We start from the raw sequence: 24,886 nt of genomic DNA on the forward strand, positions 1-24,886 counted from the left end.
AGCTAAATTTGTAGGCAATAACGCGCAGACGGAGATCAGCCATTTTCTCCAATTGATATCAGATAAAAACTTTATCATAAAATCATTTTTCAATCGGTTATCTAGCAAGGTTGAAATAACGATCCATTCTTTCATTATTTTTTTCTACTTAGTCAGCTACTTCTCAAACAGCTCTATACCATACGAGACTTGAATTTTTCCAACAATAATAATATAAGCTTTATCTATATAAATAAAAATGAATCTCAAACAATGTTTCTAAGCACTTTATATTCCTTCAACTTAGAGCAAGTGTTTTACGCAATGAAAAATTGAGAAAATATAAGTTTTATTCCGGAAATGCGAACAGTCTTTATGGGGTAGCACAGCAAAGTGTTCCATATGTTGGTAGCTACTAAAAAGTAGGCTAAGTACACAAATCATACTAAGACAAAACATCCGCGGTGAAATTGTTTTAACTATTTAAACTTGGGTGGGGCTACAACCTTTTTAGGTCTGGGCCTCAAATTTCTGTATCCGGTTCATGAGGTAATAGGCAAGATCAACCTTCTGTTTCTGACGCACGCCTTCGATTTTTTGGGTCTGACGCAAGTCGGTTTCTGAGCGAATGTTAAATGCACACATAGATAAAAAGTACATTGGTGCACAGCCGGGCCTCGAACCTACGACCTCAGGAATGAGAGTCGCACGCTAAAGCCACTTGGCCAACACTGCTTGCCAATATAAACCAAGTAGGTATTTACATATGAAACAAATTGATGTAAATAAAATATGATTTCACTTTTATATGATAATTCTGATACCGTGCGATAATATCAAATAAATTGTTATTACATGGTATTCGTAGATATTTATATATTAAAGAAAATCTAACATCCACTTTTCTTTGTAACGTTTCATTAAAAATAGTTGTACAAAAAGAAACACACTTATTATAGGCCAAATATGATTTCTGTATGTCAAAAACGTATTGCATTTTGATATATAATAAATATACATATATATTTGAGCAGTATTGGCCTCAGCGGGCGACTCTTATCACTGAGGTCGTAAGTTCGAGCCCCGGCTGTGCCAACCAATGGACTTTCTTTCTATGTGCGAATTTCACATTCACTCGAACAGTGAAGGAAAACATCGTGAGGCCAAAAAGTGTGTCAGGCCAAGGAGCTTGGTCACCTCCTTGTCTATTAAATTGATAAATGATCATGAATCAGATACAGAAATTTTGTAGCGCCACTGAATATACATATATATATATATATATATATATATATTCAACCACTAACTTTAAACATCTAACGAAACCTTATCAACGTGAGTTACGTTGATAAGGTTTCACAGTTACAGTCACCCAAGTTAGATGTACACTTATAAAGACGACGATGGGAAATAATAAATATTATAAAGAATGCAGTGCCTTTGTCCTTAATACCTAATGGAAAATAAGATTTTCTAGAATGATCCTAATGTATATTTAACCTAATTGCATCATTAAGTGCATCTGATATAACTATGAAATCATGTGATGTCAAGGAAAAATTGGTTTAAACTCGATTAAGTCTTTCAATGTTATATTACTCTTTGTTCATTATTAATTTATATTCGAATCGGTTTCATTTCTTGACAAACCTTGATCGTTTTTAGGTATTTGTAATTAAATAATAAAAATAAAATATTTTCGTTATTGTAAAAATTAAGTACTTATGTTTATTCTACACGTAAGGGGCCATGGTTGCACAGTAATCTATAATTGTTGTCATATTATAATTAAAACGTATTTATTCACTTACGTATTAAGTACATACTACAATTGCTGGACCGAATCGAGTATTATTTTAAAATGTATTCCTTGAACTATGAGGAAACTAAAAAACCCAGTTTTTATCTCGAAAAATAGGGTAGCATAGGAAAGTGTTCCATATGTTAGCTACTAAAATGGTAGGCTAAAAAATCATATTATGACGAAACGCTAGTTACATATACGAGTAGGTATATATTACATCATCTATCTTTTTGGACGTTCCTATCCATGTACCCTAACTAAAAATCGGAGTTGTGACCAGAATGCACGTCCATAAAGATTTTTTTCTTTTGTAGTATTCTGTGTAGTGTCATACTTTGCGTATAAAAGTCTTAAAAGTTCAATGTTGATTCATCTGTCGTCTTACCATATATACCAAAGACTACTATAGTGAAAAGTATGCCTTAATAAGGATATATTAAAAAATCTAAATATAACATAAAGTTAATTTTAAAAATATTTTGTAACGTTTTTAAAGTAGCTATTTTAACTCAAGCATGACAAAACATTAACGTATGGAGGAAATAGTTGAAATAACTTAAAACGCGATTTTTTAATCAAGTGTTTTTTTTTAATAACTCTAAAACTATGTACCTTTTAGTGACAGAACACAACTTATATCCCTTATCAACCGCCTCGGGCGCGCCCGGAATACACATTTTAAATTTGGAACACAACAAACACTTTGCGGAAACACAAACGCAATTATAATTGAAAACGAATAATCAGAAAATTATTATACAATATATTCACGGTTACATAGCCTACAGGAGTATCCTCAACACAAGACACCTCTACCAAACGTCATTTAACACTAAGCAGTGCAACAGAAACCTGATCCATCAACTTCCCATTAGTCGATAATGTTATCATTGGCCTAAATGGTTATTAACAAAGTGCGTCAACAAAAGAATCTATTAATGGATTATAGTTGGACTGTGTACCGATTATATTAGAAGTTGGGAAGACTTCGTCTGCGTTTGATTCGACTTCTAAACCTCGCTATATGCCTATATAAAGTCTAATTAGCACCTTATGAATTATTGAACACCTTCACGTTTAGAAAACATAATAATTGTAGCTTGTGTTACATTATTCACATAACTCGTCAATCATTGCACTCCTTCAAGAAAATTTATATACATGTATAAATTAATATATAAATATACTAATGAATCCCTTATTCCCTCGGTCACGGCTTCACGTGTGAACGGCTGGACCGATTTCGCTAATTATTTTTTTGTTTGTTATTGTCAGAAGGTTCTTATGAAAGGAAAAATTAAGAAAAAAGCGCAGAAAATTAGAAAATTTAAGAATACTTAACACACACACATTAAGTAATCATGACTTTTGTTACGATAGCAATTTTTTTTTTCAGTGAATAGGTAGTGTTCAAGTATTACTTCACGCAATTTTCGGAGATTTTGACCCCCCCCCCCCTGTCATGAAATGCGCCGTAACGTTTCTGTACCCAATAGTAAAAAGTTTCGTGACCAACCCCAGTAACACTTTATACCTAAAACTTACTTAAAATAATTAATAATCTTGAAAATCTATGTTTTGATGTCGCCTGTTTCCATGTCGGAAGACCAACAAAACTATTTCTATACCCGCCTGAAAAACAAACAAAGAATGTTGTATGTCATAAAGCATTTTTAGTTATACCAATTCGAAATCAATATTCATACTTGAGACTGGACAACGTCTGTCGGGTCCGCCAGTAAGGTAACAACTCTTGAAAGGCCGGCACACCTTCGAATGCGAGCCTTCTAATTAAGTGAATGTTCATGGCTTGACATCATGCGTCTTGCCTGTTTGTCCCTCCTGTTTTCATTATAAATAAACCATGATTGTTGAAAAGCATACTAAACTTCTTTTTTTTAAATAATTATTAAACACAACATATGTAGTCTTTCTAAAAATCATGTACTCATTACCAAGGCAACCATTGTCTTACACGAAGCGGTATGACATTAAATTCGACTGTGCTTATAATGTTTGCTGACCGTTCTGTTACAATACATTTTGATAAATGAATATGATTAAAAGAGTCTGCCTACGTAATTTAATTTATTCTTTGCAATGGGTATAATGTTACAATTGACGCACAACAACCACAAGACGTGCTTAGATTACAATATATATGTCGCAGCCAACTAGCTCAAATTCGCTCAAATAACAGCCTAGCGTTTTAACTAAATAGCGTTTAACTATTCGATCGGTGACGTTGCATTACTGTGCCAACCCCGTTGACTGTTATGTTTAGTTAAACTAAACTGTCAATATGGCGTCGGCAAACCACAACTTTGGGGGCGTTCAAGCATTACGCAACGAATTTTTCCTCTTGTAAAATTCTTCCTTCCGTTACGATGCGGGGCGGATATTAATTACGCGTTATTGTTAATATTATTTTCTACTTTCCAGTACTTTACACTACATTATGGTACGTTCTAGGTATAAAGAGTCAGGGGTTGGTCACGAAACGTTTCACTATTGTTTACAGATTTACGTTACGGCGCGTTTCATGGGGGCGGGGGGGGAGAATCTCCAAAAATTGCGTGACGTAATACTTGAACGCTCCCTTTGATGTTTTCCAAATTTTAATGAAAAACAACAAGTACAATGGAAGAATAATAATCTGAATGTAGCTGTGGTTGACTCAATCTATGTAATTTTTGAAGAATTTTTTTTTATGTCAAATGTCTCATCGCTTTTTATTTCTCCGCATTGCCCCTCTATCGTCCCAATAGCATGCTATTTAGTTAAAAGGCTAGGCTGTCATTTGAACGGCTTGTAAAGCTAGTTGGCTGCGACATATACAAAACTTAATGACGTCCATAAACTACACGACAATCCAGTGGCGCTACAGATTGTATCCGTTTCTTTGATCATTTTTATATTATCAGCAAGCGAACAGCCTTTTGACTGACAAATGACATCGATTGTTGAGTTTGACACATGTCTTCACGATGTTTATGTTCACCATAGTGTTAATTGCGCGCATAGAAAGAATATTCGCGCACGCACAGTCGTAGGGTTGGACTCTGAATAAAACCAACACTGGTATAACTAAGACAAAACATAGTCATATTTTTAGAAATTTCCTTAAAACATATTTAAGGTGATACTATTTGAAAAGAGAAATATTTTGTGAGAACTCATAACGTTGTTACACACAAATGTCAGTAAATAATGTATGCTTATCAAAATCAAAATATCATTTATTCATGTAGATAACTTGATGTACACTTGTGACCGTCAGAAAAAAATTATGCTTCTAAATCTGGGGCACGGCGGTGCGCTCGTCAAGTCGAGCAAAAAAGCGACACGGCCGCAGGTACTATTTATTCTTTTCTCGAACTTGGAAGCTAAGATAATATTAAAAAGCTTTTTTGCTCATGCCATGCCCAGGCCAATATTTGTAATATTGATATGGTTACTATAAGATATTGTAGGTTAACTAATTACGAATTAACTTAAGACTAAATTAACCGACTTGGTATTACAAGTGTAAGGGCTAGTTGACCTAGTTCTTAGGGTAGGAAATTAAACACTCCAATGATTTTACGTCTTCAAACTTGTACAAAGGAATTGCCCGCGCGCATGTGTCACAACCTCTTTTATAATCTCCTCCCTACTCCGACTCGATCATCCCAGTTCAGGGAGATGTTCGAGTCAATTCGTAACAACTCGTAAACAACCAAACGAGTCAAATGAGTAACTATTGCACTTGCGCACTTTTAGCAAGATTCTTAAAAATATGTTTCATAAAAATGGTTTAGAATTTAATTAAAAAAATATTAAAAGCTAACACATGTTTTTGTGTTTATCTCACAAGTTTTTATTGTAGAAGAACTCATATGCTTGTTTTCTTTTACAAGTACTGGTTTCGATGGCATTTGGCTTGGAAAGAAACGATCCAGAATGATGCTGGCTGTCCGGTACCCGCTCCTGGGTTCGCCAAATCCTCAGCCTGAAGAAGCCTGCGAAGTTTTTTTATAGAACAGGAGGCTCATCTGTTGTTAAGTGATACCGCAATGGACACTCGATGCTGGACACATGATGTGATAGTGGCAGATGGCTCGCAAATGCGAAGCCCTAAAAAAATTTGTACGCTTTTGAATTGGTTCGGAGATACTCCAATAATTGATCGCTATGAACTAACTTTGTTTTTATATGGGATTTTATAGCCATAACATAATTGTCTTAAGGATAAACGCATACAGTTTCGGGAATAAACATATGATAACGCGTGCGAACGCGATAGATTGAGGAAAAAACATTTGAATCTCTTGCCGTAATTACATTCAACATCACCAATTACGGCGAGCAGCGTGACGTAAAAACTTGTTGGCGGCGGGTTTTTAATTGGCTGAACGGTAGCTGAGGTTTTTTTTTTCAATTTTCAAAGAAATCAACGAAACTGCCAATGAGGAAATTACGTCTGTAGTTCGATGATAAAGATTTCTTTATAATATTAGTAAAGTTGTTTTTGTAATAGCTTCGTGTATATACAGTCGACTCTCCTCTAAACCAGAGATAGTTTTAAATTACCAAGAGTACAGAATAACTATTTAGGGGCAGGGGGGACGCAAGTACCTAAATAAGAAGAAAATTCGTGGTTTATTATTTATATATATATATATATATATTATGTACCATTAAGTACAATAATTCAATTATTCACCATTTTATATTTCGAAAAGACATCCGTAATCTCTTTTTCACTAAGCTTCAGTCTATCATTGTCATGATGACATCGAACATTAACATGAATTTTTTACCCATATCTCATGTATGTATACAATTGACAGGTGTGTGCATGATAAACCCTTCCAAGTATATAGAGTAGGGAAACCCATACATCAAATTATCGCATGATGGCGACTGCGATACTAAACCTTCAACTTCAAATTACCGATGGGACCAATTACCATTTAGATTTTATTAAATTTATCGTGAATTTTTCAGACCGGAAAAAAATTAAGGAGTGTCAAGAGTTGTCGAGTGTTTTCTAGCTTATTATTTTCTGATTATTTTAGTTGTGTTACTTTTATAAAAAAATCTAAACTTATCTATGATAAGAAGATTTTTTTGTAACATATCTCGTATTTGTGATGTGTACGTTTTATTATTGATAAATAAATAATGTTATGTTTTATTATTTAAACAAAACCTCAATATAACAATTGTACAACAAATACAGTATTTACAAGAGAGAAAAAAATGTTTTGTCCCTGTGTAGTACACCTTTACATTCCCTTTTAGCATGGCATGGCAAATGTAATTACTCGGAATTAATAAGCGATTGGATTATAGACTAGAATACAGTCGAAGTTAAATCAAGAAGGAAATCGAATCGAAAACCAAAACATTGTTCAAATTAAATTTAAAATAGATCGTATATTTTATTTAAATATGTATGTGTAAACGTCGAAATATATGTATTAATTCTATTTAGTTTTATTTAACAGGTAATTCAAAGATATTATAAAACCTAACTTAATTTTATCAAAGAATATTCTAAATACATCTAAGTATTATCCCATATTAGAAATCATAACGTGTTTTGTTTTTCATGTTCAAAGTCCAAAATTTAAAAGAACTGGTTTGACTGCGTCTTTAAATACAAAAATAAACAATCATTATAAAATCATGACCAATGTGTATTCTTACTTTCAGTAGATAATTAATAATACAAATTTTATTTCACATTACGTGAAATTAATTACCAACTAAGGGAACCAGATTTTGCATAGCATTGTGCTTTCAAGAGAAGTCCTCAATGGCTATACGAACGACATAGGTAAAAAACACAATATAGAGTTTTACTTGGGATCACCATGACTTGTCCCGACACACGTTGTCCTGTCTTAACTATGAATATTGATTTCGAATAAAAATGCTTTATAATATACAACATTCTTTGTTTGTTTTTATGGCGCGTATATAAATAGTTTTGTTGGTATTCAGACCACCAACCAGGGAACCACATGTCATGGGCCATGTGAAAAAGATTATTTTAAGATTATGCCACAAACAATTAGCGACTGTAATTATTTTATATGTATTTTATCAATATAATAACTCCGATCGAAGCATTACTTTTAATGATAACTTAATATGGTGGTTAGGTATTTTTTTCTTTTTTTATTTCCGAGCTATTTTCTTAATTTTTTCTTACATAAGAACGTTCCTCTGACAATAACAAATGGATGCAGTGACCAAAGGAAATAGGAGTATATATATATAGATATAAAAGTTATTTGTATTAAACTCTAGACCGATAGCTGGACCAATTTGGCTAAAATAAATATTAATATTTTTGGCAGTTGACGTAAGGTAAACATAAAAAATCAATAAAAATAAACTTACAAAAAAACTGTTCCTAGCTAGTAAATATTTGATGACTTTTATATAATTATCGAAGAAATTTCATAGCTGTATGGTCCGATGTGATTTTTAAAATTTTTAATTCAAATACGGTGATACGAAATGCACCGGGTCATCTAGTGTATAATAACAAAAATAAAATAGCCTTTTAATTCAGATACTTTTACATTTAAACACGTTTCTATTTCATTCTTCTTTTACGCTTTTTCTATGTGCATTATTTTGGCAAAGACCTCCTCCAAATCCCGCCACCTGCTATTTCTGTAATTTGGTCCTTCCACCTTCTAAGTTGTCTTTATCTTAGTCGTTTGCTGTGCCTCGAGCACCAGTTTAATACTTTTTCACTCCTCTTGCCAGTTTATAATAAAGTATATCCCAATCATCGTATGTACAATGACAAGTTTTAAAGCATCAACTGCTAATCAGAGAGCAGTAACACTTATCTCGACATCTTAAGTCTTGAGATACACGTGATGATTTTCAGAAACTGGATCTACGATTTATAAATAGTTTAAGGTTTTTTCCATTTTTTTAAATACATGTGTCTTATTACATAATGGAACATTACGATTAAGCCTAACGTGTATTTTTTTAAATTAACTATATAATTAATTAATTATATCGTTATATATACATATATTAATTTTTTCTTTAGCTAATAATTTTCCTATGATTATTAAGTAGACTTATATAGTAGAAGTATTACTTGTTACCAAAAAAAGTTAGAAAGGTGTCTCTTAAGCTTTTGTTTAAAACTACTTATTGGAAGTTTCCCTCTGGTATGTTCTTTGAATTTGTTCAGTATTATACTTGTAGCCATACATTGGACAGTCAGTGAGCACATGCAATACCGTCTCTTCAGCTGTATTGATAAATTAAATTTCGTACAAGTTACGACTTGAAACAAAACGCCGATCGACTAATTGCCTTAATGAATACTTCTAGTTGTGTTTACACACCTATGTTAAACAGTTCTACTAACTCACATGCACCCACACACTCTCTTGTCACTGTTGTTACGCGTCGCAAAAAATCTAAATTGTAATTGAAAAAAGAAAAAAAAAAATCTCTGTTAAAATGAATAAACACATTTTTATTTTGTTACAGCAATAATTTATTTATTGAATAAATATGTTATCCAAATTTCGTTATTTGACGTACGTAATACAGATTTGTTTTACTGAATTTTATTTGAGGAAGAATTAGCTCCGCATGATTATCAGCGGTAGCGCCGTTGGAGAATAAACTAGATAAGAGACTCATTGCTTTACTGGCTAGAATAATTATACTGTTATCTGATAACGGTAGGTTTTAGTAGAGTAGATTTACACACAAGACTCAAAAGAAGGCTTTGGGTTGGACAATGTGAGTCCTATTGTGCAGTCTATGGAACGATTTCAACAGACAACACGAGACTGTCTCATTGTCTATTAGGTATATTGTTTAATGTGTAGGACAATGTTAGGTAATGTAACTCGGTTATCAGCAAAGAGCGTGGTGGAGTGCGTGCGGAAGTATCTAGCTAAATGATCGCCGAGACACATCTTACTACACAACGACAACTAGGAATAACTAGGAATAAAAAAATACAAGATTAGAAGTCCAGCTCCCAGTGCGGTTTCACACCGATGCCTAATAGCGAGACTCGGAAACGTATGACTCAATGAACGTAGCTCCATCATTGAATAAAAAGCAATCAAAACAAAATCTGATGTATTGATTTATTACTGAAGTTGACACTTTACACGCATGTATACAGTATTGTACAGATACCTGTGCTTTAACTGTCATGTATTATACATTTTTCACGAAAATAAACCACGATTTATAGCTTAATACACTCTCTCCAGTACTTCAGATGTTACTGTTAATTTTAAGTATAATCCCTTCTAAATTTTAGAAATCGACTTTATGCAAGCCTAATTTAGACAATTTTAATGCATTACGCCAATGAAGTCTACGTTCTAGACTTTATCGTTGAGATAAATTAGACAATTGTTGTTCAATTAACATTAATTGTTACTAAGCCAGACAGCTATCGGAAGATGTCGCGGGAGAAAATTACAAACTTCGGCCTCACCTACGATGCTAGGTCCGATATCCTGATAAGAGATAAGGCAGCTAATTCCAACAGGCAAGCAAATGTTTAAGACTATTTATATAAGGAGTATTGTTTATAAAGAGATAAATTAGCGTTATTTCATTATGTGAAAGCATAATCATCTTAATCTTACACAACCACACATGTGCACATTCTTATAACTTGTACCCCAATAGCTGCAACTGCAACGCCTTAGAATTAGTTCATAACCATAAGTACCTGGGGCTTACAATAGATGACCGAATGTCCTGGAAAATGCACATTAATTCTGTCTGTGATAGGCTAAGAGCGATACTTGCCAAATTCACTTTAATAAAAAATAAAATACCACTTAAAACTCTGCTACTATTATACAAAGCACTAGCCGAATCCATTATAACATATGGACTTACAAGCTATGGGAGAACATGCAAAACTTATCTAAATCAAATATTTGCAATACAAATACGTATTTTAAAAACAATTGCTCCCTTAAAATTAAAATCACAATATAAAGCGGACTACAGAAAGCTATTTGCATTTTTCAAAATTATACCTATACACGAGAAAGTACAACTAGGATTATTAAATGAAAACTACTTTACAGAAAATTACCTCAAAACAATTAAAACTCACTATCACTACTCAACACGTAGAAAATTAAAAAACGAATTTCTATTACCCAAATACAATAATTTATATGGGAAAAAAACATTAGATTACATTATTCCAAATTTAATAAACTCGATACCAGCTACACTTCTTACGAATATAACAAGAAACAATATTAAATTTAAATTAAAAAAATACTACATAAGTCAAACAATTATAAATTATGCATAACATAAATTATGCCATATACGTCATTAAAATATATATATATATATTCGAATATAGGAACTCATCCTGTATGTGAATGAGAATTCTCGACAAGAACAGGTTTCTTGCATCGGCTATCTATGCGCGTCAGTGTTTAGATGTGTTTATGACGTTTTACGTGCAATTTTAAATCGTTTGAATGGTTTGATTGTTATAAATTTACAGTTTATATGTCACTGGCCTTAGTATATATATATGTGTGTTAATGATTTAATTATGTTCGACGTCCTGGTGGATAGAAAAACTGTGCACAGTTTGTGTTTCCACCACATCAACTACCTTTATATTAAGAACACTTATACAACAATAAATAAATAAATAAATAAAACAAATTTAAGCAAATTATAAAGTATATTGCGTAGGTACATGACCGCATAAAAAACTCTAAAAGTTTGAAAAATGTTATTACAATCTTACTAAAATTTCACGAAAAGGTTAATTACAAATTAAAAAAAAAATACAAAATCTACCAAACAAATTTTATTCGTTTACACATAAGATTCCTGAGGACTTTAAGTTTTTCATTATGTTTTTTGTAAATAGACTACAATAAACGAATATTACCCGACATTACACCAGAATATTACACGGGTAAACAAAAACCAGCTTAAACTAAATCTTAGAGAAAGACAGAAAAAGAGTTATAAATCTGTGACGACAGGTCGATCATGACAGGTCTTACCACCACAGTCGCAGAGGCTTCCCGAAGACAGGGGAAGAACTTCAGAAATGAAGAGCGCGACTGAAGAAGAGGCGACATAAATGCGAAAGGCGACCCTAAGTGACACCTCAAACAATTGCATCTATATGTAACACTACTGTTTAGTACTCATCTTAATACGATAGACAATTTACGACGTTGTACAATGTTTATAGATGTTTTCATTCCACAAAAATAACTTGCAGTTTTTGTCTACGTGATAACAGTGATGACGTGCGATAACTACCTATGTGAGCCCGACAATTGGTCGTGATTGCTAAAATAATCGCGTTCCCGTCTTCCAATTGAGGATCTGTTACGTAGACCACAACGTCCGTTGTTCGCAGATCTTACATCATATAGAGTTTATACTACCTGCTCACGTCTTGGCGTCAAAAGTTGAAGACATTATCCATTTAATATTAATCCATCAAGGAAATATAATTATTTGGAAAAAAACGTGATTTCTGTGTGTATTCATTTATTTTTTCTAATGGGCAAGTAGGCGATAAGTCTTCTTTGACTGGCCCAGTTTATCTATGGAATGCCGGTTTTCTCACGATGTTTTCCATCGCTATAGTCACTAGGCCAACACAGCAACGCAACATTATTAGACAAGACAATTTCAAGAGTTAAAAATGTTGCCACATTTTATTAAGATTCCCAATTCTATATAGATTTTCGTAAAATATTATTACATTAATGTTTGTTTTACGAACACGTGTAGTTGTTTCATGTCGGTGACATTACGCAATAATAGCAAAAAAATATTCTAATTGTAGGTCAAATACCTATATGTAGAGTTACGTTAGCAAAATGTACATACTTATATTACGCATTTATAGAATCAAATGTCTATATTTTATCGATGAAAACAATTATATATGGTAGATAGTGAATGAGTTGGGTAAAATCCCAGTCCGAATAAAAGCCGCGCTCAACCATTCAATTATCTGTTATGTAGATTAGAATTATGGTAGATGAAACGCAATAAATATTCCCCCAAATTGTTTTCACTCTTACTCAGCTTCGTAAAGCTATCTTTTTCAACAACGTATTGTTTTTTAGCTTATGATTTTTTTTTTTGTATTAAGTAAAGCCTGTTAAAGCGAGTAAAATCATTTTTTATTGTTTATGTTCCAAGAACTTTATTTTCTCATTAGAAAATTTTTATATCATTTACATGAGAAACATTATGTATATAGCGAGATACACGTCCAAATTTCAGTCTAGTAGATTCACTCTGACATGTATTTTTAATGCCGTTTTGAATTTGTTAAAGGCGCTAATACTGCAATTTTTCTTGTTATTTTTGTATGTTTTGTATAACAAACCCGTTTTAAAAATTAAATAAAAAAACTGTGTAGCAAAGAAATTAAATTCCCTATGAGTACTAATTTATTAGAGTAAAGGACTGACTACTAGCTTCAGTTATATAAACAATTTTTTTTACAAAGTAGCTCATTAATTTTAAGTCCGTCAGGCCGGAATTACATTACGAAATTAGTGGCATGAAATTAATTTCGTGACATTAGTTTTACCAACAATTTCACGTATTTTAATATTTTCGTAAAGCGTGCATTAATTTCATGAATGTAAATGAGTTTGCCACCCTGAATTCGTACGATAAAAACAATTTCCATTTGCTAAAAAATGCAGCATAATTTATATCTTATTTAAATATTGTGTACTAGTATACATATACACGTAAGAAGTGAAACTTTTTTATGACCTTATTTTTCGAAAAATGATCTACTATATGCAACTTTACAGAAATTGGTTAAGTTAAATTAGATAAAGTTGAACCAAAAGCTTTTATTATCATAAACATGAATATAAATAATACAATTATTTCGATTTTACCTTATTACTACTACGATTATTACAGAATTTCTTTAATTGTAATAGAATTATTACTATCATTGTTATCGTTATTATATATTTTTGTTATTAATGGCATCGAATCTCTTCGAATCAACCGTGGTAGGGACGAGAAAAAGATGGCGCGTAACAGAAAAATGTGACTGTAATTTCGTAATTTCGAAAAATGTGACGGGTTGAGAGTAGCACCCTGAAGACACTAGGCTAACACAACTCAAACTACTATATAAACAAACTCGTTCCACTGATATTGATTTTCCTCAATCGTTAACATTTGCTCGCATTGCTATTATAAAATCGTTAAATCTTCATAATTACAGTAAATAGGTTTAATGGTAAATTAATTATACAGAACACTGGTTGACTGACGCCGTAATTTATCGAGTATTCATGGCACGCATTAGCAAACAGTAAGGCTAGTTCCGTACTGGAAGGCTCGCGAGCCTGGTTCAAAACAAAACCAGTACGCTGTAACTTCCTCTAAGGCGCTGTCCATTTATCACGTGAGGTTCAAAGGGGGTGGGGGAGGGGCGCGGCAAAAAATACGAAATATTACAAGGAAGGTACTAAGATATCACATATACGTATTTTTTCGTCAAACGCGCGATTTCTTAGCCGAAAAGCGGCTTGTACCTTGATTCGCGGTTGCCAGGCAACGAACGAATACTATAGGTTTTTCGCATGATTACACCATTCCTTAAATATTATTTTTACACCAGTCAAAAACAACCTGCAACCTTACCGTCTAGACATTTTTATCTTGGTCCTTAATTTTCTAGAATAGGATTATACTTTATACCTAAAACTAATATTATAAATTTTTTATATTCTTTGTAGGTATTAAAAATACACGTGATTTTTGGTGGCGGGTTTGTCTTGAGCCTCACCACGTATCACCACGGGGGAAGGACAAAAAAATGTTAAAAAAAACATGACGTAATTAATGGATACATAGTCAACGATATTTGTAAGGGCTTATTAAGAAGCGGAATAATGAATATTCGACGCTATCGATGCATATGCTTGAATAGTTTATTGTGGCGCACACTTTTTTCCACATTATCGTAGGCTTAGTTCTGTAACGATAGTGTATGTATTATTGTAAATAAAAGCAAAACAATGGTTCATTGTTCCAATAGAATACATGAATTAAACTTTACAAATTATCGTAAAGGTATCAGGTTGTGCTGAACTTTCTAGGATCCATTTGCACCCAGCAAATGGATCTATCTACAATTGTATCTCAAACAAGAAATCAATACTAATAATCATTTAAAAGCCGCAAGCCAAGATAAGTTTGCGAAAAACGAACGAACTTTTATGGAAAGCTTTGATTTGAATTCTCTTGAATATCCACACTCTAGAGTTTGACATCCTAACGTCAAAAATGTATTACATTGTATGTTTTTTTTTTATATTTTATTATTGGTCTCAAACACACATATTAAAATGGGAAAATATGTTATAGAAAGGATATACACATACGTAATAGTATTCGTGTAAACAATATTGTCTAAGATTAATAAAAGTAATCTGTAATATAAATGTAAATTATGATTACAGCAGTATTTGTAATGCAAGTAAGTAGGTATTTTTATTAACACTTCGTTTCAGTAATATAGTACAATAAAATAATTAAATAAAAAGGAGGGCAACTGGCTGCCTCAACGCTTGCAAGCGATCTCTTCCAGGCAACCACTTATTTATTATTTTTGTATACACCAAATAAATAATATTAAAAATATACCCTTGAAATCCCATCTCATACCTAACTTTCTTGGCGATTCCTTTAAGGTCTCTGGAGTTAGGCTATGGAATTCACTTCCCGTCCCTATTCGCTTAGCTCCTTCTCTATCATCCTTTAAATTTCTTCTGTACAAACATTACCTGTCCACATCGTATCCCTAACTTTCTTACTAACTACTAACTGATGTGAGACTTATCTTAAGTTATCGTGATTTATGTGTCTTTTTACTCTTTTATGTATCTTTAATATTTTATTCCTGTGTAGTTTTTGTTTTAATAACTGTGTATTACATGTATTTTGCACTACTTGCCTATCTTATTTAATACATTTTTATTTATTTTTTCTTTACTCACAGTGGTTGCCTGGAAGAGATCGCTCAAAAGCGATAAGGCCGCCAGTTGCCCTCCTTTTGATTTAATTATGTTCAATTTTTTTTGTATATTGTAGTGTAACGAAGTGTTAATAAATAACATTGCTATACACAACGCAATTAATGCCCATCATCGTTACTAAACCAAGTTAATCCACTGTTGTAAACAAAGCTAATTTCATATATTAATTACATATAACTATAATTCTTAATTTTGTTACTTATAAGCGTGCAACCCTCATCTCTGACGTCGTGTACTCGAACCACGGCTGTACAACCATGAAATTTCCTTTCTATATGCCCAATAAGCACCGTGAAGAAACCGTCCCAAACCCAAAAACCGATGACAAGCAGACACATAAGGTATCACCTACTTGACTGATAAATAAAATTATCCAAAGCCAAGACGCGTAAATGCTTGCGGAACTAGATTATTACTATACAACTTCAAACTGCACTAAACATTTGCGATTAAAAATAGACCCTCTTCCATTGACTTAAGGTCTTATAAGGCAAGCAAATTGAAACCGTGATATAAAGATTTTACCAATGATTATTAATACGATTCTAAAATTACCAATAAACGCGGTTTCCTAGGAGAATAACACTGTAAAATTATCGTAAAATCTAGAAACATCGATCTACGTACCTCAAGTTAAGTATCGAGGTTATCTGGATGTTATAAAACATATCCCGTCTAATTAAACAAACAAATCTAATTCACAAAACAAAACAACTCGATAAGTAATGTCTGGAGTGTAAAATCACAAGACAGGTGAAATCATCTTCACGCGGTTCAGTATCAGCTGATGAATTTTGGCATATTCCCAAAATCCATACGAGCACAAATATTTTAAAACAAACAAGAGCTGTTTAGATTTTAGACGAAATGAAGTTCTCTTTAAAAAATTTATTTTAAAGTTTTCGTTTTCCTATTATTTTTAACAGGAAAAATCGTACATAAAATTGATAAAAGCACTGTTGTATTGTTAGATAATTGTGATCTTATAAGCCAGTCTGAAAAGTTAGGCCCACAAGACGCCAATAACTATTAAACGTTACTACTTGTTGCCAACAAGTATAATAATTCCATATTTGAGTTCTAAAATAGTTTGTTCATTTTAGAACTATTAAATTATTGAACTGAAACTTCTTTATCGGCGTTGGAAAAAAGTTTACGCGTCACATTTTTCGGTTACGCGTCACATTTTTCGGTTACACACCATCTTTTTCTTGTCCCTATCACGGTTGATTCGAAGAGATTTGAAGCCATTAATAACAAAATATATAATAACGATAACAATGATATTAATAATTCTATTACAATTAATGTAATAATCTTAGTAGTAAAAAGGTAAAATGAAATAATTGTATTATTTGTATTCATGTCTATGATAATAAAAGCCTTCTGTTAAACTTTATCTAATTTAACTTTATTTAACCAATTTCTGTAAAGTTGCATATCATAGATAATTTTTAGAAAAATAAGGTCATAAAGACGTTTCACTTCTTACGTGTGTACACTAGTACACGCACACATTATTTTTTAATTTCACATCGCACTGCACATTAATCGCAAAAATCAAAAATTTATCACAAAATAAAAATACATGTACTAGTAAAACCTACAAAATTTTGATAACATTGTAACAGATAAATAATACAAAATTAGTTGGATTTTACCGATGAAGTAAATTTACTGATAATATACAATTTATCACACATATTACGATAGTCGATTTACATATCAGCAAACGAGTATGGCGTTCTCTCGTGAAAAAAAAGACCATTGAAAATATAATAAACTGACACTAAGCTTCTTACGTTTAGATAAACTCGAGAATATCGAAGTACAATTTACGTGATTCATGTCGCAGTAGCACCGGAACTGCCAAGTCATTTAGACCAAACAGGACCAAGATAACATTGTATAATTATTAAGAATAATAAAATCAAAAGGATTCTCTAAGAAGATTTGAATAATCCTTTGATATAAAAGTAATCACGTTAAGCTATTTAACGATAACTCAACAAGAATCCAAGTCATTTATTGTAATATAAAAATATTCGCTAGCCGTAATTGAGGATGCATTTGCCTATGGAACAGTATTACGTATGAAGTACATAGATAAACTTACATGAAATCCTCCAAATCTACAACACTGCTAAACTGGCAGGGTTCGCCGCCAACATTGTAGCACATACTATCGTAATCCCATTCTTGTATCTGGTGGCAAGGCAATGCTTGTATGAATTGTGGGGCAGGCTTTTGTGGGTAACATACATTTATCGGTACACTTCGCTGAACATTGTTTACGGTTGGACAAAAGTATTGGATTCCGGGATCACGAACGTAGTAGTCAGCTAGATAGCGCTGATTCGAATAATCACCAATCACATTGCAAGCGTTATAATCGCAAATGTTCTGCACGGGTGGCGTCCATTGAAAATTTGAGCACTCTCCACGCCAACCTGGTCGCGAATCTTGTGGTAGAGGATCACCATTCACCAACATTTTGGCGGAAGCGTTAGCACAGAATTAACAACAAAACAGTCCATCGGAGTACATAATCATCGCCCGACTGATAGGGCAGATGTACTTATCTTGACTCGCTAATATACATATAGTAGCAAAAAACTTGATAAGTTTCATAAGATAACAGTCAATACGAAAGATTATTTCTGTCCTCGGCTTACAAAAGTATTAAGAAAATGTACAATACATTGTATAAAAAAAAATACAGGAGTACAATTTTTGAACAACTGTTTCAATATGACGCATTATCAGTCACTGAAATACTAATAATTGATTATAAAATATTTAATGTGCACAAGACAAATGAATACACGTACAAATAATGTGAATTCTAGGGAATGCAATCTGGAGTCGAGATATGTTGGTATTAAGAATTACAATCTCGGGTAGTTTTCAAAAAACATTTGTTTTAAATCGAACAACTAACACTAAACACAATGAAAACGGCTCTGAATATTTTAAAGAAAAATATGTATTGTAACTCATATATATTATAACTGTTCCTATTATTTATAATAAATAATACAACGTATTCATTAGTTATAGAAATGCAATAGTGGTGAATATAGAGCTATTCCCAGAACTTATATCATAGAAATTTAAAAGTAACTTTGAAAATAAGTTTTTACGAGCAAAGAGTAGAGAATGAGTCTGATAAGCAGCATCTTTTGGCTTTGTAGCCCTCAGAAACAGCGCAGAAGGCGAGCTTTTAAAAGATTTGCACCAAAATCCATGAAATTAGGCATTCTCCTTCCACAATTATTTTAGGTATGACATTCAATCCCTTTTCACTTCATTAACTCTGCTGCAGTGTCACATATTCGTCAGGCCAGCAGTAAAATCTTCGGCTCTGGTCGACTAACTCTCGGCATTGTAGGCAGCGCCATTTTCAATTTATAGCGAGTAAATCTGCTTTTTATTTATTTGCCTGGCCTTCTATCTTCTATTGTAAAGGAGCTTCATAGTAATGTTTTCTCACTTCGGTTTTATTTAAAGTGAAACGACAAAATCCATCACTTGAGAGTGTAAACAGTGCCATCTCCAGTGTAGTTCACTGGTTTGATACAAATAATCTTAAGCTAAACATAAAGATGACACAATGTAATAAATTTGTAACTACAAATGTAAAAAGTAGTAATGCTCTAATAATAATGAGGAAATATAGTTAAATTAGAAGCATTTACTATGTATTTCTTTTTTGACGTTCATAAGTTCATAATAATGCTTTCAGGATGTTGTTGGGGCTCCCGCAGTACTGTCGCGCATCAGCTATGTTTGCGGATGCACATGTGCAAACGCAAATTTACGAATGAAATGCTTATATTTTAATAATTTTGCTAATTTTAATTTTACTAACATAGTTATAAGTATTACTCTACTAACAATATATATAATGGTTTGAATTAAATGTTTTTTTTATTTTATTTATTTATAAGTGTACATTGTGTAGATCACGGCAAACTTCTTGAGCATTAAACAAGGGAGTGGGGGATAGTTTGCGCATCGTACACAGCGCAAGACACAAACGTCAACTGATTTACCAATCACGCGATCGACACGTCATTCTGCCGCCGCCGCGCACCACCACCACCACCACTTCATGTTGCGCGATATTTTTACTGTTTTTATTTGGTATGCTTCAAAAGTTCCTCGGCTGGACGCATAATTTCCCTTTCTGATCTTTCCCAAAGGATTTCCAAACCTTCGTGAGCTCTTCAGTACCATTATCAGACCAGGCAAGAGGTTGTTTCTTGAGTACCTCTATTTTTCTGCTTAAATTCTTTCAAGCATATCTTACTTCGCTTTAAAACAAAAACTTCCTCCGAGTGATTTTGTAGAGCTGTGTGACCTGTGTTGTTTGATCTTGCTGCCGCTTTGATTTCCTTTACATATGTTGCTTTTGAATTTCCCGATTTTAAAGCAACTCCGCCAATCCTTTCCGTCACTTGAACACTCGATTATTAGTAGTAAGAATTGTATCGCTTCTAATGCTTCAAATTCTTTACGCAGATCTATAGTAGCAACTTGAACAGTTTTTTCTCCTTTGGGTCTCGTCTGTTTCTGTGTCAGACCCAGAAGGTACACAAGATTTCATCCGAGATCCATCATATATTTGATACTCTTCCATTTAAAACAATTGTGTTATATAACAAAGGGAAAACAACAAAATTTTGTTCAAACGAATTCCCTATGATAAATAAATGACGGTAGCTAACGCATCCACAACGCGGTATAGTATCACGCTCACTCGCACTCAGACGCAGCACGGCAACACGTCTAATCTGGTCGAGCGCCCGACGCCGTCTCCAGCTAACATACCAGGTGAGCTGGTTGGACCAATGATAAATGCACCGTAATTTTTCCTTTTCAAGCCTTGACAATGTCTGGGTAATGTGTAATGTGTAGTAGGGTAATGTGTAATGTGGGTATGTGTAACAAAGTAACTGTTGACGTAATCAACAAATATGAAAGACCCCCCCCCTTCCCCCAATTCAAAATTCAAAAAATAATACTGTCACCTTCAATATAAATAACTTAAAGAATTGATATTATATTACACTTATAAAATATTTTTATCATAACAATATTAAATGAAGTCCCACCTCCTCTGTCTGTATGAACGCGATAAGCCAATAGTAACAAACGGATTTGTTTGGTTATCACCAAAATCATCATCACCTAAGGCTTAAATCTCCTTAAATTGACTTAAAAATAACAAAAAAACAAAATACACTAAAACCTACAAGCTGAGTTAGACAGTCTTCTTTTAGAGTTATAAAAATGTCGTTTACTGTACGTAAAACTTCAATTGAACCAGGAACTACTTGCAGCCTGGTTGAGAGTACTATACTGTTACTTCCAAAAGCGATAGGAATGTTAAGTGTGTGTACCACGTGATCCCAATTGTGATATCAGCGCTACGGATATTGAAATAACTACATCGGAATATAGAATCATGGCCATTACAGCGCCTATACCAGCCAATTATTAGGTAATTATTGAATGAACCACTAAAATCGGTATTTGCGGTACAGCAGTCTGATGCTTGTGCATAAGAAAGAAGATAGTATTCAATATTGTGCATTGTAATAGCAAATTAAAAACCTAATTTAAATCTTATCTAAATATTTTCATATACGATATTGTAAATAATTTATAGTTCGCACCGCTTTTGTGTACTCTAATCAAAAGTTCAAAGTACAACTTTCAATCGTCGTATGAAATTTAAATATTTATAAGACCATAGACTGCGACTAATATTGTGTAATACAAAACCTTGGTATGTAACCTGTTTTATGTATCGTATCTGTGTCTTTTTTACCGTCTACAATAATACAGTGTAAACTCTATATAACGACACTGAAGGGACACTGTATAGAAGACAAGCTAAACCGACCATACCCATTTGTAATCTTTAAGCCTATTTATGTATATTTAAGTATATATTTTGTATGTTTTATTTATATTAAAGGTACGCTAAACTTTAGATGTATTTAAATTATCGACAATATATGACTTAAATGGTAGTCAGAAGAGAGTATAAATGTTAGTTAAGTTGATGTAGATTTTACAATTAATTAAATTTCAATAACAATTCATTTCACACAAACAGCCATTGCATCAATGTGATATGAAAATAGATATCATTAATTATTTTTAAATCACTTTTATCAATACCAACGTTTTTATTCATTATGTGATGAAAGTATAGCATAACCCAACAAATATTATATTTATTTTTATTATAATAGTCAAAACCGTTTACGACGACATGGTTTAGAACAACAATCCGGTAATATTGACAAAAATCAAAGGTCCTGGCTGAATTCTATTGCATTAGGTACTTAATACAACATCATCGGCTGTTACGACTATCGGTTTTTACGACATATGAGTAGTCCTTCAATGTCATTATAACAGATTTTGACTGTATTTCATAACTAACCTTTTATATTAAATATATTCCTTATGAAATAAAAGCTAATACAATTAGGTTCTTACTTTATCATTTTGTATCAAGTTGACACTATTTGCAGCTGAATACTTTGTTTGGTTTTGTTTAAAATCCTATATAGCTCACATTATTTGTTAAAAAATGTTTCTATTGTGTTTATAAAACATTTATAAGACATGGAACAAGCTGTGGTATAATAATAGATTCTAGAATCTTTGATTAAGGACAAAAGAAGGAAAGCAGTTATAAGTATTGTTAGAAGTAATAAAAATATGGGAATAAAATAACTAAGTGTTAAATGACATACTTATCAAATATATTACTTGACATTCTTCACGCACTTTCCTTGTTTAAGAATATTTCCATGTGTAGTTGGTGAATGACACAAGTTATATAACTCAAAAAAGTACACAGTAACTACCAATATTATTGGAAATGTTTCGTAAAAATATCATTAAGTATTAATGTAGTTTTTAAATTATATTACTCTAAATTACATTATACTCGGTGATATAATAATTGGTTTCAAGTCATATATTTTCAAGAAAAGTAATTTTAGATATTTCTAAGGGACATGTAGAATATTTTTACGTTTTTAACATAACATTACACGAAATAAATTATTGTATATGTATGCTTTGAAAAGGGAAATTTATCTATTATAGGTCTCCTAAATTATATGTTAGACAATAATATAGTATCACATTAATGTAACAAAACCTAACAAATTAATATTTTTTTTAATATGTTTATGTTCAATAGTTTCAATGATAAAAATAAGATTTAACAAACTAACATATTGATGTCTACAACATTAATAAAAGAAAGTAAACCACAAAGGCTTGATCAAATTTTGAATTGATATTGATATTCATATTATAACACAGAATTTATTTACCAATGGATAGATAAAGTTCAAAATCTAGGTGCTCTAAGCTATTAAAATATATATATATTTAATCAGAAATATATATTAAATAAAAAATAACGTAAATTATTTATGCAGGATATTAATTAAAAGGAAGAGTCATAATATACCTTGAAATATTCCATCATGTTTTTTGAGATGATGAATAAATACCACTCTAATTAATATGCCTAAATTTACTTCTCTGACATGTGACATTTTTATCATGATTATGCTTACGCGTGATTTCGTAAATGGATGTAGATAAGTTCTGATTCAACATAGCAAGACAATAAAGCAACATCACATCGGTTTAGGCACACCTAGTTTATATGATTTTTGATAAAATAAGACAATTTGCACAAGTTTCGACTAAAGAGAAAGTTTTTACAGGGACCTTAGAGGAAGGAAGAGGAAAATATGAATGAGGTTGCTTCAGTTACCTCAATAAGAAGGTTTATATGAAGTATGAGTATATTATTGGAAACTTACCGTCTCTTCTGAGTGGCTGGTTTAGAAGCCATTTCTGCTTTAATCATTGCTATTCCAACCTTAACAACTTGACGATATGAACACACTCTTAGAACACTGCCAAGGAGAGTAACATATCGCTCTTCACGATTAACTTTGTTTAGTTATGCTGTATATCACAAATTAAGTCTTACAAATCACAATATAGGTCATTTTATTATGCACTACACAAACAATAATTAACTTTGTTGTCGTGAACTTGCACAGTAGGAGCAACAGAAAATAGATATATAAAGCCTTTATCGAATTAGACGTAATGTTATGTCACAGTATTAAGCGACATTTATTTAATTGTCACAGTAAGTCAATAAAGCCTGATGTCAATTGTCAATAATTATTAATGATTGCCAGATTAAAATACACACTTGGGAATTTTATTTAAAAACCATGCACGTAAACCATATTATTATTCTTTTGAAAAAGAAGAGGGTAAGAAGAATATTACAATTCCTTGTATATGATCGCTTATACTACATATCACTCATTTGTTTAAGAGACATCTACCGACATACATTAGAAGTGCTGTATTTACATAGCAATCTTGTTCTCATGTTTGAACATATTATAGAAAAATAATGAAGATAGTTTCCCATTTTGCTTGAATTTAACAATTGTGGTTCCAACAATTCACCGCTGATTTAGGGAGAAGCTTCCAAAAATCACATTGGAAAAGTAGAATACAATTAGACGAATACATTTTTAATGAATAACATTATACTAAGCTTTTAAAACCGTTGTAAAATAAGGGCAGGACCAAAACGAATGGAAGAAAATTATAGAACTAACCACGATACTCATACATGAGTTACCGACCCAGAGAGATATACAAACTACTACATTTATATTAATTTGGTAACTTTTTAGTTTTATTATATAGTCTTAGTCTCATGAGTCACTGAATAAAAATGCCCTACCGACGACTGCTTTTTGCCTAAAATATATACGTAAATGGTTTTTTTAATTATAAATCTCGAGGATTTATTGTTTTTTCTTGAAGTGTGGTCAGATAGAGGTATTTTTTAAAAGTATAATATGTTCCTTATTTAAATTTTATACATTATACCTACGTTAAACTAAAATAAGTAAACTTGTATTTATGACTATGA

The 24,886-nt window shown here is 32.2% G+C and overlaps 1 protein-coding gene across 4 annotated transcripts in view; it reads right to left on the reverse strand.

Moving 5' to 3' along the window:
- LOC123716434 (hypoxia-inducible factor 1-alpha) overlaps positions 1 to 24,025 on the reverse strand; it is an 84,138-nt gene extending 60,113 nt beyond the window's left edge. Inside the window, exon 1 of one of the 4 annotated variants that reach the window (XM_045672181.1) lies at positions 17,990 to 18,442. In XM_045672181.1, the coding sequence (XP_045528137.1) occupies positions 17,990 to 18,366 (377 nt within the window). In that variant the 5' untranslated portion in view covers positions 18,367 to 18,442. Of the gene's footprint in view, positions 1 to 17,989; positions 18,443 to 23,741 lie in introns of those variants that run through there. The other 3 variants (XM_045672182.1, XM_045672185.1, XM_045672186.1) reach the window with 3 other exon arrangements.
- Between the last annotated feature and the right edge of the window lie 861 nt (positions 24,026 to 24,886).

This window comes from Pieris brassicae, chromosome 11, assembly GCF_905147105.1.
Source record: "Pieris brassicae chromosome 11, ilPieBrab1.1, whole genome shotgun sequence".
Taxonomy (NCBI): domain Eukaryota; kingdom Metazoa; phylum Arthropoda; class Insecta; order Lepidoptera; family Pieridae; genus Pieris; species Pieris brassicae.